This window comes from Monodon monoceros, unplaced genomic scaffold, assembly GCF_005190385.1.
Source record: "Monodon monoceros isolate NGI ecotype Baffin Bay Population unplaced genomic scaffold, NGI_Narwhal_1 Super_Scaffold_18, whole genome shotgun sequence".
Classification (NCBI taxonomy): domain Eukaryota; kingdom Metazoa; phylum Chordata; class Mammalia; order Artiodactyla; family Monodontidae; genus Monodon; species Monodon monoceros.
Window position 1 is genome coordinate 144,459,940 of NW_021703774.1, and position 15,933 is coordinate 144,475,872.

General features: G+C 48.2%; 2 protein-coding genes across 2 annotated transcripts in view; both read right to left on the reverse strand.

The window, feature by feature from the left end:
• Nucleotides 1-15,933, reverse strand: part of ARMH1 (armadillo like helical domain containing 1) — a 107,361-nt gene that overhangs the window by 45,354 nt on the left and 46,074 nt on the right. The window lies entirely within an intron of this gene.
• Nucleotides 4,122-15,933, reverse strand: part of LOC114898871 (peptidyl-prolyl cis-trans isomerase E-like) — a 15,014-nt gene continuing 3,202 nt past the window's right edge. The window contains exons 2-6 of the mRNA XM_029229005.1: nt 15,607-15,662; nt 15,391-15,514; nt 9,613-9,798; nt 4,628-4,770; nt 4,122-4,428 (exon numbers count right to left, since the gene is read on the reverse strand). Coding sequence (XP_029084838.1) covers nt 4,360-4,428; nt 4,628-4,770; nt 9,613-9,798; nt 15,391-15,514; nt 15,607-15,662 — 578 coding nt within the window. The 3' untranslated portion in view covers nt 4,122-4,359. The remainder of the gene's footprint in view (nt 4,429-4,627; nt 4,771-9,612; nt 9,799-15,390; nt 15,515-15,606; nt 15,663-15,933) is intronic.

The window sequence follows — 15,933 nt, forward strand, 5'->3', positions numbered from 1 at the left end:
CTGTCTCTTGGGGCCTGTGAGCCAGAGAAAAGGCCCCGGTCCCAGGGGAGTGACAGGCAGCAATTAAGCTGAGCTGGGTGGGGCGGTTCCCGGAAACCACTGCTCTCCTTGGAGCGGCCGCCGGCAGCTGGAGTGTTTATTTGATTTCTGACTTGGTAAGCCTGTAATTTACCTGGTGGAGCAGACTGCGTCCAGCTGCCCGAACCCTGAAATACTGTGTCATTAAAAGCACAGCCTGGGCCCGCCCCAACCCACAGGCACAGCCCAGGATGTGCAGCCCTGGAATTCACTCTGCGCCCCAAGGAGGGGCTCCGGGAGCGCAGGTCTGGCAGCAGGGGTGGAGGCTGGGGCCTTGCTGCAGGACAGCAGCCCCTCCGCCTGGACCTGGGAGGGCCTCTGGGAGCCAGGGCACAGGAAGTGACCCTCCCCATGGACACAGGAAGTTGGTGGTCTCCTGTTTAGCCTGGGGCTTTGAGCTGAGGCTGGCAGTGAGCGGACCAGGTACCAGCGCAAGTGTAAGGAGACCCGTATTCTGGCTCCAGCTCAGCCACTGATGTCTGGGCAAGTGCCCCCTGATTCAGGGTTCAGTTTCCTGTCTCTGGCATGAGGACATACAAGGACTCTGACGTCTCCAAAGGCCGTTCCAGCCAGAGAATCTGCCTGCCACTCTGGCCATCTCTTCTCAGAGAGCCAAGACATGGCCTGAGTGCCCAGCTGTCCTAGGACTTGAAACCTGCCAAATTCAGGGCCTTATCCAGAGCTCTCTCCTCCCAACATCAAGGGCAGTGGAGGCTTAGAAACTTTTGACAAATGTCAGTGTTAAGTTTCTTCAGTGCCTAAGCACATAACCTGGCATGGTTTGGGGCACCAGGAAAGTTTATGAAGTGAATGTTTTGAAGATGTGGACTGCCCTGCCCTCAGAGGTGTAGAACAAAAGGAACATAGGATTGTGACACGACTCCCGTTTCATGCAATAAAGCCAACAGTCCAGCAGTCACGGCCTTCCTGACACTTCTGGCACCTTCAGCCATCCAGGTGGCCACCAAATGAAATCAGATAGAAGAGGCTTCAGAGAAGGGAGACAATTAAGGACGGAAAGCCGATGAGGTGGCAGTGGTCAGTCACTAGGCCCACCTCGTTTATCTGGTTGCCCTTGGCAGTCTGGGTCACGTTCAAGGCTGTACATGAGAAGCATAAATGAGGGTGGTCAACTCAGGCCCACTGGTGGCAAAGTAAGCACTGCCGGAAAGGGTGGGCCCAAAGGAACAGCAGCGCCTGGGGCCACGCTGTGTGGGCACACTGCTCTGTCACCTCACCCCTGGTGCGCATCTTCATAACCGAAGTGTGATCCTGGCCCAGATGCCAGCTCATCGGGCGAAGCCCTATTCTTTTGTATCTCTATGTAGGGAAGTAGGTGACATTCTTCAAGAAATTCCCTGTAACTTCATAGGGAAGGAAGCTGTGACAGGAGAGGGTGAGCTTTGTAGCTCGCAGACCCGCTGGCAACAAGCCCTGGCTCTGCCTCTTGTTGATCTGACCACACTGCGCACCGGGAAGCCGGCTCCTCCCTCTGTAGAACGGGCTACTGGCTCTGCCCTGGCAAGGCCAGCACGGGAAGCAGGTCTGTTCGGAGCACTCGGCACTGGGTCTGCACACCTGCGCCGAATGAATAGCATTATTAGTGGCCTTATTTTATTATTTTTTTTGCGGTACGCGGGCCTCTCACTGTTGTGGCCTCTCCCGTCGTGGAGCACAGGCTCCGGATGTGCAGGCTCAGCGGCCATGGCTCACGGGCCCAGCCGCTCCGCGGCACGTGGGATCTTCCCGGACCGGGGCACGAACCCGTGTCCCCTGCATCGCAGGCGGACTCTCAACCACTGCGCCACCAGGGAAGCCCTAGTGGCCTTATTTTAAATGAATTTGCAAATGTGGGCCTCTCCTGCGTGCCTTCCTATTAAAACCCACTCCTCCCAGAATGTGTCCTTGGAGGTGCTGCTGTACTTACTTCAAAGCTGTGCTTTTCCTAAAAAAATAAAAACTTGGTAGTCTCCTGGGGTGAGGTGTGGACTTGCCTGCCCCTCCGTGGGGAGGGGGGGGGCATAGCGGCCAGCAGGGGACATGGCAGCGTTGCCCCCTCTCTGTCCTTCCACGGCCCTGCTCACTAGTGCAGCTCAAGGGGAAACTTTCTGGGGTTTGTCTCCTCACTGGGAAGCCTTGAGCAAGCATTTGGCCCTCTTTAAAAAAAAAAGTTTTTCTCACTTAAGAAAATATTACATGTGTGTCGGGGACACTCTTGAAAATCAAAAGCAGAATACAAACACACACAATCTCACCACGTGGAGACAACCGGGGTTAATAATTCCTTCCAGGCTTCTTTCCTTAGCACACTCCTGTCGGTCTCTTTATATAATATATGGGTATTCTACAAAGTTAGGATCGTACTCTATGTGCTGCTTGGTGATCTGAATTATTCAATCTATGACATATTTTGAACATTTCTGTTATTAAATATTCTCTGGAAACATAGTTTGCAGTAGCACTCCATCCCTTGACCTCTGCCTTAGTTTTGTCACTTACAAACCAGGGCTCACTATTCCTTCCCCGGAGGGCAGGTATGCAGCCCCCCGATCCTGTCACCTGCAGCCCTAGCCCAGCATCGGGAAGGCAGGGAGCCAGGGCACGGCCACCAGGCTGGCCATTAGCCCAGAACACCTGGGCCAGGAACCTCAGCTCTGAGGCTCAGGTCACCACCTGCACAAGGGTCACAGGTGATGACCATGCAGTAGTTTCTGGGGAAGCCCTTACACAGGACAGGGTGAGCAATCGGCCCCTGATGATCCCCCAACCAGCCTCTCTGGCCAGTCCACTGGTCCCCCCTTCCCAGGGCCATCAGGGAGGTCCAGTGACGAAGTTCCCCTGCCCCCACCCTGCCCTTGTTTCACAAGGGCTTTGTGACCAGTCTTCCCTCCTGAGGCCTCAGGCCAGCCTGCTCCCCATCCCCACCTCATCCCTAGGGCCAGCCATGCCGACTCTGAGTACTTCACACACGTTCCCTTGTCTCTTGGACATCACACCAGCCCCGAGTGGCTGGCATTCTCCTGGCCTCACTGCTGCGTGTTCTGACAGCCACAGCTGACCACCAGTGAGAGGGACACCTCTGTTAAGTAGTGAGGGCCCCAGCCAGGAATACTGCAGCAGTGGATCCCAGCCACGGGAGTGGACCCCAGCCAGCCAAAGGGGATGAAGCCCCACCTGAAGGCAGAGAGCCAGGCTGGCACAGGGCGGCAGAGGCAAGCCTGGCATCCATCTCTCCGCAGGAACTGACCTGGGGGCACTGGGGCCAGCAGGCTGCCCCACCCACCCCCGACTCAACCTGATCTCAGCCCAAAATGAGACAAAGGCTGAGGGAACCAGCCCAGCGCAGCAGTTTCTGAATGCTGAGACTCGATCCAGACAGCCACTCGCAGGCGGCAGGGGAGCAGGTGGCAGCCCTGGACAAGGTTTCTGGTGACTGAGCACCTGACGGGGCTCAGCCTCGGCACAGCGGGTTGCTGCGAGGTGGCCTGGCTGGTGTGGGTGACAGGCGAGCCTAGAGCAAGTGACAGACCGCAGCGTCGGAGCACAACTTCCAGGTGGGACTGCGGGCGGGGCAGGAACCACCTCTGGCTTCTTGTATCTCCCCGGCACCAAGCTCATGGCCTGGCAAAAGAAGGGTCCTGGACTCTGCTGTAATACAATTCTGACTGTTGGTTCACCGAATGAACAATAAGTGAACGGGTCGCTGAGACGGACCACTGTGCCCATTAGACTCAAGACCAGCAGGTGTGAGGGCAGGAACGGGGCCTGGCTCAGCCACCTCGCCCACCTGGCAGCAGGTCAGAGACAGGACACAGAGGCACTGCTGCAGCAGCTCTGACCTCAGCTGCCCTGCAGGTCTGGCAAGGGTGTGCCTTCTGGGCCAGCCTGGAGAGGAGGGAAGCAGCACGGGAGGGACTACGGTCTGTCATCCGTTGCAGCAGGACAGGTCAGTCACAGGTGCAACCTCTGAAAACACCTGGGACCTGGCTGCGTGGCAGCAGTACAAGAACTAGGATTAATTTTACCAGAAGACACAGCCAAGATCCACACAGGCGGGCCCAGGAGAGGCCCTGGCCTGGAAAGGGCACGCACAGCCGTCCACGGTGGGGAGGGCACCACCCTGGCCCACGGACCCACTTGGGGAAGAGCCAGAGGTGGCCCAGGCCGTGCCTGCAGAGGAGCTGCCCCACGCTGACCCCAAGGAAGGGCCAGGACACAAAGCCCTGCTTGCTGCAAACGGGACACCTTGGCTGCCGGTTCCCCGGGCTGACAGCTGCCCTCTCACACGTACTCCCCACAGTCGGAGATGATGACCTTCTGCTTGGGTTTCCCATCCTTGCTGCCCTGGGCCTTTGCAGGCAAAACAGAAGAGGAGGAATCAGGGGAGGGAGGGAGGGTGGAGAGGAAAGGGCAGCTCAGGATACCCGCCCCGCCCCCTGCCCCCCCCCACCCCCAGCAGCAGCAGCCGTGGCCTCTCTCTCCAGGCCCCGGAGCCCCCGCTCCTGCCCTCCCACATGGCTGTGTACCGGGGGCCCGGGCGGCCGCCCACCTCAATCTGCCGCAAGACATCCAGGCCTTCCATGATCTCCCCAAATACCACGTGCTTGCCGTCCAGCCAGTCCGTCTTGTCACATGTCAGGAAGAACTGGGAACCGTTGGTGTTTGGGCCAGAGTTGGCCATGGAGAGCAGGCCTGGGGGAGAGAACGACCACATCGACCCCCTCCACCCTGCTCCCGGCCCTCAGGACGTCTGGTAGTAGAGGGAGGAGCGTAAATGCTGCTGGGATGTCTGGCCCTCAGAGGATGTCTGTGCACACTGCTGTCAGCCTTTCAGACAGGCAGGCTCAGACTCTGGGATGTACAGAGTCTTGGATGCCTTGTCTTCCACTCAACTGATAGTCAATGAAACGCTAAGCATGGTTGTTTCAATCATTTTATACTAGTTTGTCCTTTCATTAATTCATTCAACAAATACTTATTACTTCATAACCAGGCACCTGTTGAACCCTGGGGACACTGGTCCCAGGCCTGGTGGAGCCCACAGTCTAGCGGAAAAGAGTCACTCACAAGTTAAATATTGATTCATCTCAGGAATGCAAGCTTGGTTTAATATCCAGAAACCAATGTAATAAACCGTATCAATAGAATAAAGAACAAAAACCACATAATAAACTCAATAGATGCAGGAAAAAAAATCCAACACCTTTTCATGATAAAAACACCCAACAAACAAGGAATAAAAGGGAACTTCCTTAATCTGATAAAGGATATCTACAAAAAAACACATAGTTTTCCAATTCTAGGTATATACTTAAGAGAAATAAATACACATGCCCACACAAAAACCTATATATGAATGTTCACAGCAGCATCATAATAGCCGAAAATTAGAAACAACCCAAATGTCCATCAACTTATGAATAAACTGTGGTATACCCGTAAGTGGAATATTAATTGGCAATAAAAAAAGAATGAAAATACTGATACACACTATATTGTAGATGAACATTTTTTAAAACATTATGCTAAATGAAAGAAGCCAGTCACAAAAGCCTACAATTTTATGATTCTGTTTACATGAAATGCCCATAATAGGCAAATCCACAAAGAAGATTAGTGTTTGCCTAGGGCTGGGGGACAAGGGGATTAGGGAATGACTGCTAAAGAGTGTGGGGTTTCTTTTTGGAGGTGATGAAAACATTCTAAAATTATATGTGGGGATGGCTACATGACTATGTGAATTCATTAGAAACCACTGAAATGTATATTTTTATTTTTTGGCCACACCATGCAGCATGCGGGATCTTAGTTCTCCAACCAGGGATCAAACTCACACGCCCTGCATTGGGAGCGCGGAGTCTTTAACCACTGGACCGCCAGGGAAGTCCCGAAATGTATACTTTAAATGGGTGAACTGAATGGTACGTGAATTCTATCTCAATGAAACTGTTAAAAAATAAAGATAATTATGCTCTGAAATAGTGAAGCCTAGTGGCAGAGATGTTTGCTCAGTGAATGAGCACAAAAGACAGTCACCTCAGACAGACACACACACACTGGTGACAGTATCACAGAAGGCTTTCTGGAGGAAGTGACATCCGAGTTTAGTCTAAAAGGCCCAGGTTTGGCAGGGGCTGATGGAGTGTAGCATGAGGAGCTGCAGTTCATCTGTGGCAACAAGAAACTCCACCCCCCGTGGCTGGGCCTCTAAAACGTGTGCTCCCTTCAAATGGGGACTGAGTCCCACTCTACTTTCAGGCCGGAGTTGATCAGGGTGCCTGACACATAATGGACTGGCCCTGTGAATATCTGTTTTAAATATTTAAATATTTACTGCAGGTTTACTATGTGTCAGACACTGTTCCAGAATACAATGGTGAACAAGAAAGACTAAGTCCTGCCCTCATGAGGCTGACATTCTCAGGAGAAATGACAATAATTAAGTAAAAGAGTAAATTTATAATATGATTTCCAGTAACCAGTAACCAGTGCGTGAAGAAAAATGAAGCTGATTAAGAAGAAGAGCAAGATGGTAGGAAAGCCCATTTTAGACAGAGAGGCAAGGGCAGGCTTCTTGGGCTAGACGACCTGTAGGTGACGCCCAGAGATGAGGGGTGAAGCCTGTGGGTGCTGGAGGAGGAAGCCTCCAGGAGAGGAGCCGGCACCTGCCACGGCCCTGTGGCAAGTGAGCTCCGGGTGTCTGAGGAACAGCCAGACTGCAGTGGGGGCGGAGAGGGCGAGCAGCACAGCCCATGAGCCTGGAGAGGGGCCAGGACCCAGGGCAGCCGGCCTGTAGGACCAGATGCTACACGAGATGCGCCACGGGGGGGCTGTCAGCAGGAGAGCAATGTGATGAGAGTTACTCTTAAAAAGGACTGCTCTGACCACCTTGCAGAGATTAGACTCTGCGGGGGAAGAGGCAAGAGTGGAAGGAGGGAGATGAGCTCGGGGACGCTGGTGGTGGTGGAGGAAGGTGAAGAGCACCTGCACCAGGAGGTGAACTGAAGACAGATGGACCTGCCATCCGGGCAACAGAGGAGGGGGGCAAGGATGAGTCCTAAGCTTCTGACCAAGCAGCCAGGTAGACGGTGGCTGAAACAGGGGAGATGGCGAGGGAGCGCTCGGGGGTGAAGAGCAAGAGCTGCTTGGGCACGTGAGGTCTGCGACCCCGCTGGGATGTCCAGGGAAGACAGCTGGAGAGCAGCAGCGAGACATACACGGGGCCGAGAGAAATTCAGCAGACATGAGGGAAAGCCCCGGGACGGGACAGGATCGTCTAGGGCAGTGACTCTAAATAGGGTAATGCTGCCCCCTCGAGGCTATTTGGAAAGTTCAAGGCATGGTTTTGGTTGTCAGTAATACTGGGGAGGAAGCAGGCATGTCCTGCAATGTCCCACCTAATGAAGAATTATTCTAAATCTTCTTAGACTTTCAATGCCCAGACAAACATTCATGCAGATGACAAATATCTGTTTATAATGATCTAAGCCTAGAACCTAACTCCATTTTACATGTAAATCCAAAGATTTATTATGTAGAATTTTTTCAGAAATGGACCTACCACATAAACTGAGGGAAGAGTCACTTTCTTTTTGTTCAGAATATTACCAAGAGATGTTCACTGTTTCAGAAAATCACGTTGCCGTGACTCTGGTGACATGACATGCCAGTGTCAGTCCACGTTGCTAACCTGCTCCAGGCAGAAGTTCATGTGTTTAAATATTCCATACATGCAGTTGTGTCCAAGCATCTAAATACCGAAACGCATATTGTTTTATTCTAAATTACTTTCCTTTATGTTATAATACTACTTTTTAAAAATTAGGTATTGGCAGGATATATTAGCTGTGACTTTCATTTCAGCATATAGGAAAGTATCAGTTCTAAGAGGTGGGCACGAGGCTAACGCGTTAAGAACCGTTAAGTAAAGAGTAAGTGTAGACAGAGAAGAAAAACCAGGGCTGAGCTTTGAGTCCCTCTAGCAACTTGGAGGTGGGGAGGAGGAGAAAGCAAAGGAACTGAAGATGAGCAGCCTGTGAGGCACAAAGAGAACGGAAGATGAGGTGTTCTGCCAGCAAGTGAAGAAAGGGGTTCAGGAAGGGCGTGATTCATAGTATCAAGTGCTACTGAGAGGTGGAAAAAGAGGGCCGAGCCTTGGCTGCTGGCAAGATGGAGGCTGTTGGCATCTTCAACAAGAGCAAGGCGTGGTGGGGAAGGAAGTCTCACTGGAGGGGGCTGAGGAAAGAAACAGAAGCCATGAGCTTACACAACTCTTAAGAAGTTTTGCTAAAAAGGGACCAGAGAATTAATGTGGAAGCTGGAGGGGGAACACAGGGTCAAGGGAGAGTTATTTTATTTCTTTAAAGGCTGGCAGCACTGCAGCATGAGGGGGACTGGAGGAGGCAGTAAAGGGAGGGGAGGACCCAGGGTCTGATGGGAACTGAGAAGAGAGTACAGCAGATCTTTCTCATTATTCCTACTGCTCAGTGAGATAAGAAGCAAGATCATTAGCTGGGAGGGAGGGTGGAGGGGGCAACGCTGGAGATCTGAGGATCGAGGAAAAGGAGTGTTTTCTTCTCAGACTGTGGATGAGGATCAATCAGTGATCTGCGAGGACTGCTGGGCTGTGCTCCTCAACCTGAAGGGGATCCGGTGCGTGGGCACGTGCTTTTCTCCAGCACATGGGAGTTTTGTACCAGGTGAGCAGGAGAGAGCAAGCAAAAGGCAGTGTGGCTGGAAGGCAAGAGTGAGGGAAGCAGAGCTGGTGACGGAGCCCGGGAAATGAGGAGGCAGCCGCAAGCCGCAAACAAACATCGGTGTCCTGGGGGTTGGGGAGGGGAGGGGAGGGGAGGGGAGGGGCCACGGCTGTGTGAGCAGATGATACATTTCAACTATAAATACCTCAGAAGGGCACGACTGTGACCACGATGAGACCTGGATATGCGCTGTAGGTGACAGTACTGTATCAGTGTGAATTTTCTGCTGCTGATAGCTATATGTTGTGGTAATGCTAAAAATGCCCTTGTTCTTAGGAAATAACACAATGAGGTATTTAGTGGTGAAAGTGCGTGAGGTCTCTGACTTACTCTCAAATGGCTGCTCCCAAATAGACATTGTCTATAAATATATACAGAAAGAGACTAGAATAAGTGAGGAACGATGGTCACCAGCAAACAACTGGTGATGTGGGTGAACGGCATATAAAGGTTTACAGGCAGGGGCTCCTTGTTCTGTTCTGGTAAACTTGAAATTATATAAAATAAAAAGTTACAAAAACAGTAACAACACATCGTTGTAGCAGCAGGAGCAGGCTATATGCCTTTTCCTCTTAAAAGGAGGCAAGCATGAACTTGAGTAAGTCAAAATAAAAAACAAAAAAACCTTTAGAAGCCTAAAGCTCTAGCCAGGCTGAACGCCTCTCCTCCGTTCACTGGGTGGCAGTCTGGAGACCAGAACCACAGCCCATCACTCCCCCCACACAGTCACCTGGCCCCAGCCCGGCCCGCCGATCACCACCCACCGATCGGGTCCCACCTGGTCCCATGTGTTTCAGAATAAAGTTTTCATCGTCAAACTTCTTCCCGTAGATGGACTTGCCCCCGGTGCCATTGTGGCTGGTGAAATCGCCGCTCTGGCACATGAACTGGGGGATGATGCGGTGGAAGCTGCTGCCCTTGAAGCCAAAGCCCTTCTCATGGGTGCACAGGCAGCGGAAGTTCTCTGGCGCCGAGAAAGGAAAAGGTACCCAGGTTAAAAATATCTAATTGGGGAGTTAAACCTCCAGCTCTCAGAATCTAAGAAAGTATATATTACCTTCACTTGAAGTAAACGTTTACTAGTGGTATGGCACACAAAGGGACTGAACAGACCAGGGGAATAGAACAGACAGTCCAGAAACAGACCAAGGTACATATAATTCAGTATTTCATAAAAGTTGTCATCTTAAAATCGTTGGGGCAAAAATGGACATTTTCTAAAATGGTGCTGGGACATATGAACAAACATTTGAAAAAAGGTGAAGCTGGATTTACAACTTAGCTCACTGCAAGAATAAACTCCAAATGGATCAGATATCTAAATGTAAAGAAACAATTAATTATCGGTACTAGAGGACAACATGGGTTGGATTCTTCTATAACCTGGGTGTAAGGAAGGACTTTCCAACTATCACTCAAAACCCAGGGGCAATTAAAAAAAAAATTCAACAACTTTTGCATGGCAAAAAAACTATAAACAAAGTAAAAACAACAACAAAAAATGACAAACTGGGAGAAATATTCATTGGCAACATACATCACAGAAAATCTAATATCCCCATATATGAAGAACTCTTAAAAAGTGGAAGGAAAAAAAAGATCAAACTTAACAGAAAAAGCGACAGAAGACATAAAAAAATCATTTTGGAGGGACAGTTTTTGTTATAAGTCATTAAATATATAAAAAGATATTCTTTGACAACCATAATAAGAAAAACATAAATTAAAACTATCAATACTTTGAGACACCATTTCTTGCCTATCAGACTAGCCAAAATTCAAAAACTTAAAAACACAATCTGTGAGTGAAGCCAAGGAAACAGGTATTCCCACACATTACTAGAGGGAATGCAAAATGATACCTCTTTGTAGGAGAATTTGTCAATATCTAACAAAACTACTTGTGCATTTACCCTTTGACCCAGTAACCCTACTTTTAGGAATGACCCTGAAGATATACCTCCAACGATATGAAATCCACATACACATTATTTGTAACCGCAGTATAATGGAAACAACCTAAATGCCCAAGCACCAGAATCTTGTTGAATAAACTATGGTATGTCCACCTTGTGAAGTATTATGAACAAGAACAGGAGATCTCTGTGAACTGATACGGAGTGATTGCCAGGATATGTTGTTTAGTGAAAAAAGCAAAGTGCAAAAGAGAATACACAATATGCTACATGCTGTGAAAGAAGGAAGGAAATAAGGAAATACTCCTATATCTGTTCATTTTTGCAAAAGGAAACAAAAGGAGGATTAACCAGGAACTAATGAAATTGGTTACTCATAGAAGGTGGGTGGGAATAGGGGCAGAGGGAGTGGGAGGGAGTGACACAACTCCATGTGTGCCTCTTGGTATAGTTTTGATTTCTGAAGCCTGTCAGTGTTTATTCAAAAAATAAAACTACATCAATAAGGCCGGGGGTGGGGGTGGAACCCCTAAAACGGAACACAAAGAGAAACAAGTGAGAACTTAAGTTAAATGGATAACCTAGCCATACAGAAGAAAGGAATCTAAGAACTCTTTGAACACAGTATTTGGACCCTTTACAGACTGAAGAAAAAGAACTGCAAAAAAACTGTTTGTTGGTAGTGGTACAAATGTAGCAATTCTGAAACTATTTTGTACTGTAGGATTGAACAGTATGTGAATATACTGATGTTATTGGGAGCCAAGGCTCTCGCTGTGGGAGAAAGGTGATATAAATATGTAGTATTAGACAGAAATTAGAGTATCAGTATGAATTCATGACTTAAAGATATACATACACACATATACACACACACACACACACACACACACACACTTCCTACTGAAAGGCTGAAAGGGCCTAGGCTCAGTGACACCCCAGAAGCAGTGTACCTACTCAGGATCCAGATCTTGATTTCTAATTATTATTTCCTACTAAAAGGAACAGGAGCTTCTTGGAGAAATGGCTGATTCCAGGGTCAGAGCAGAGACAGTACCAGATAAGCCCAGATCTTTTTATTGTACCAGAAAGTAAGGAAATGCTCAAAAAATGAGTCAAATGGATATGATATAGGAGCAGACTTGAGGGGGCTCCTGATGGCCAAACTTAGGACAGTCTGAGCAACTGACAAGTGAGTGTAATGGAGTAGAACATGAATAAAAAGACTCATGAGTGCACACTAACACACAGACCTACTAACGCAAAACAAATAAAGGGGGAAGGAAGAAGAGAAAGCTCTTATTCATAGCAGATGGCTAATTAGAATAAATGTAGAAATGCTAATGTTTTTAATACAGAGGGAGCAATAATTAGAAAATTACCATCACGGTAATAATTGACTTAGTCTAGAATCAAAAACAGAATACCAAAAATCACCAGGTAAAAAGTCTTAAAGTGTCTCCTTAAAAGTCACTTATCAGTTACAAAGGGGAATAAAAGTACCTTGTGAGTGGGGAAAAACTGGCAGACACAACCTTAACCAAGTAACCCTCACCAGTAATGGAAAAATCGACATTAGTGACAGGGAGACAGACATGTCACTTCTGGAGTACTGCAAAGAATGCCAAAAATAACCTGAATCTAATCGTGAGGAAACAAATTCAAATGAGGAACATTCTATAAAACAACTGGCCTGGAGTCTTCAAAAACGACAATGTCATAAAAGACAAAGGCTGAGGAACAGTTCCAGATTAAAGGAGATTAAACTGACACAACAAACACAGTGCATGATTCTAGATTAGGGGGAGAAAGGTTTCTGGGAAGGACAGTATTAGGATATCAGAAATGATACCCTGGGGACTTCCCTGGTGGTCCAGGGGTTAAGACTTGTGATCCCAGTGCAGGGGGCACAGGTTTGATCCCTGGTCGGGGAACTAAGATCCTGCATGCTGAATGCCTCGGCCAAAAAAAAAAAAAAAGATTTCCTGTAAGGACAGCCCTAAATCAGTGCTCATTAGCGAGTGCTATGTCCCTGGGGGTCCAGGAACCAAGAAGTAGAAGCTGGAGTGGTCCTGGTTACCATCACTCCTGTTACTTTCCATCCCTGCAACTCAAGCCTCTGTGGATCTAGAGGTCCTGGTTCCTAGCGGGCACACCTTCACCAGTGGAGACAACCAGACTCCCATTACACTTTAAGCTATGCCACTGGGTGATCACTTCAGGCTCCTTGTGCCAGGTGACAAGCAGGTAAGAAAAGCAGTCATCATCTTGGCGAGATTCTTGACCTTGGTCTTTAGGAGGTAGGTCTGCTGTTACACAACAGGGCTGGTCAGAATACGTTTGGGGGACCCATGGGACCTCTCTTGTACTCCCCTGCCCAATCTTGATGGGCAGCCATGGCCTGGGAAGGGCACAATGACCAGGAGCTCAAATCCCCTTGGATAAAGGTCTAGGTCACCTCATCAGGTAAGCCATGTAGACAAGCAGAGAAGCCAGCTGAGGTGAGGGTGAGGAATCTGGAATAAAGTAAAGGAGGGAGATGACAAGTATCGTTTGTGGTTCTGAGACCAAGAGCAGCAATGGGATTATAGTTCCATTAACATTCCTCTAGAAGTTTCCCCAGAAAAAGAGACCAACCAGAGTCCTGGAGGAGCCGTTCCCAGGTGAAGTAAGTGGATCTGAGTTGCGAGATGGGTGGACTGCAATGGATGCTGCGGTTAAGCCCACAGATCCTCTCCAAGACCAAGACCCGCATTCCCTCACCCCCTCACCTCCCAGGAGTGTTGGATGCTACCAGGCCCAGGATGGGTCCCACCCAGGAAATGCCTTTGGCCAAAGAGAGCTGCCTCACCACTCCTGGGAATCAGCCAGAATTCATGACTGGTCCATATGAGGGTACAAAAGCCTGGCCCCCTGGCCTAAAATTCAGAGCTGGACATTCTGGAGGGATATCCAAGCTCCCAAACTCCCCATGGGATCAGCTGAGGTCTCTGTGTGACTGCAAGGCTGGTCAATTACTCTATTTTTGCCCCATCTACTCCACTCATTCTCTTACAGAAGTTGTTCCTGAGATCACTCCCCAATAAACTTCCTGCATCTACCTCTCCATGAGTCTGTTTCCCAGAAAAACTGACCTATAACAGCCAAAAACTGAGAAAAATCAAGTAGCAGTAACATGAATATATTTTTCAGAGATAGAGCAATAAAAGTCAAAATAATCACCTAAGAGAAAAGAATGTTGCCTGTGGCAGGGCAGAAAAATTATGACGATGGGGGAGCAGAAAAATGTCATGTTTTGTAACAAACTCCAAAGAACAATTTTCTTTAAACTGTATGCAATTATGACTTTGATAAGCATTAAAAAAAAAAAAAAAGCTAGATTGAAACAAAAAAAAGGATCATGGGTAAAAAGAGTAATTATGAATATTTAAGGAAATAGGCAACGTACAACAACTGTCAATAGTAGTTACCTCTGTGAGATGGGCTGGAGATAGTGAGGAGAAAAATTTTAGCTTTTAATTTATAACTTAAAAATTGTAACCTTCCAGGGGAGAAACCTGGCAGAGATCTCCTTAACCAAGTGGTCAAAGTTAACATCACAAACATTGGAACTGACCTCAAGTACTTCCTCATATGATGCACTAACAAGGAAACAACGTTCTTCTGAGGTATTCCTGCCGAAACACATCATCTAAATCTAATCACGCGGAAGTACCAGGCAAAGACAAACCGAGAAACAATCTTAGAAACAACTGGCCTGTCTCTTCAAAGATGTCAAGATCAAGAAAGACAATAAAAAACTGAGAAACTGTTAGAAATAAAAGGAGACTAAAGAGACCCCCCCCCCCACTAAATGCAATGTGTGACTCCTTGTCAAGGAACAGAAATTGTTAACATTACTATAAAGAACAATATTGGGATAAGTGATGAAATTTGAATATGACCTGAAGATTAGTTAATAGTGTTATACTGATGTTAAATTTCCTGATTTTGATAGCTGTACTATGATTATGTAAGAGAATATTCTTGTTCTTAGGAAATTCATACTGAAGAACGATGTATGTCTTCAACTTCCTCTCAACTAGTATGGGGGTAAAAAAATACACGTATGTATGTATGTATATAAACAAAATGATAAAGCATAAGGGCAAAAAAGTAAATTAATCAACAGTTAAAGGATATATGAGAGTTCCTTGTACTATTCGTATAGAATTCTTATTCTATCTGTAAGGTTGAAAATATATCAAAACAAAATTATTTTAAAAAACCCCAATAAAATCAAATGGGAGAGTAATTAAAACAAATCACAAAACTTTTAACTGCTTACTCTAACAGTCCTAAGCCTTTATGGAATTTCAAAAATGCCTGTTCTGGGAGTTCCCTGGCGGTCCAGTGGTTAGGACTCCATGCTTCCACTGCAGGGGGCATGCGTCCAATCCCTGGTCGGGGAACTAAGATCCCACAAGCCATGTGGCGTGGCAAAAAAAAGAAAGAAAAGCCTGTTCTGCCTCATTTGTCACTAGATGCTGGGATCTAAGATGCCTCAGATAGACTCAGGTAGAAATAGTCAAGGGCCCAGGAGTCCAGGCAGCTTCCTCAGCCACTAGCTTCCCGGCCATCCTGACCGGAGTCCTGCTCACCTGCTGTCATGGGAATGACGTCTGAACGCAGGAGCATCTGGATGCGGCCTGCTGGCTTGTTCCTGACCTTGATATCCATGTACACCTGAGGGTTTAACTGGGCCTTTTTTACAGCGGGCTCTCCCTAGACGCAGGAGAAATGGCCAGGTTAGAGAGAACAGCCTGACTCCCCGACTAGGAGAGCGAGTGTTCTTCTGAAGACACCCCAGAACCCACTGCAGCAAACGGGCTGAGCAAGGCACCGACAGGAAAGGCCTTAGGCCCTGATGGGGCTGCAGAAGGCAGAGGCCATGGCCACGGCCCCCAGCCGGACACCCAGTGACAGGAGACCTCAGCACTGTCTACCCGGAGCCCCACCCCTCAGGCATTTTATCTCATCTCACTCCCTCAGACACGTCAGCTCGCTTCGCCTTCACTCTCCCCTGCAGTCACAGAACAACGCTTTTCTGGCTCAAAACACACAACTCTCAACAACTTCAACTTCCAGTTCAAGCCCACCCACCTTAGTCAGTTAAACGGACCCACTTCTGCAACACCACCCCC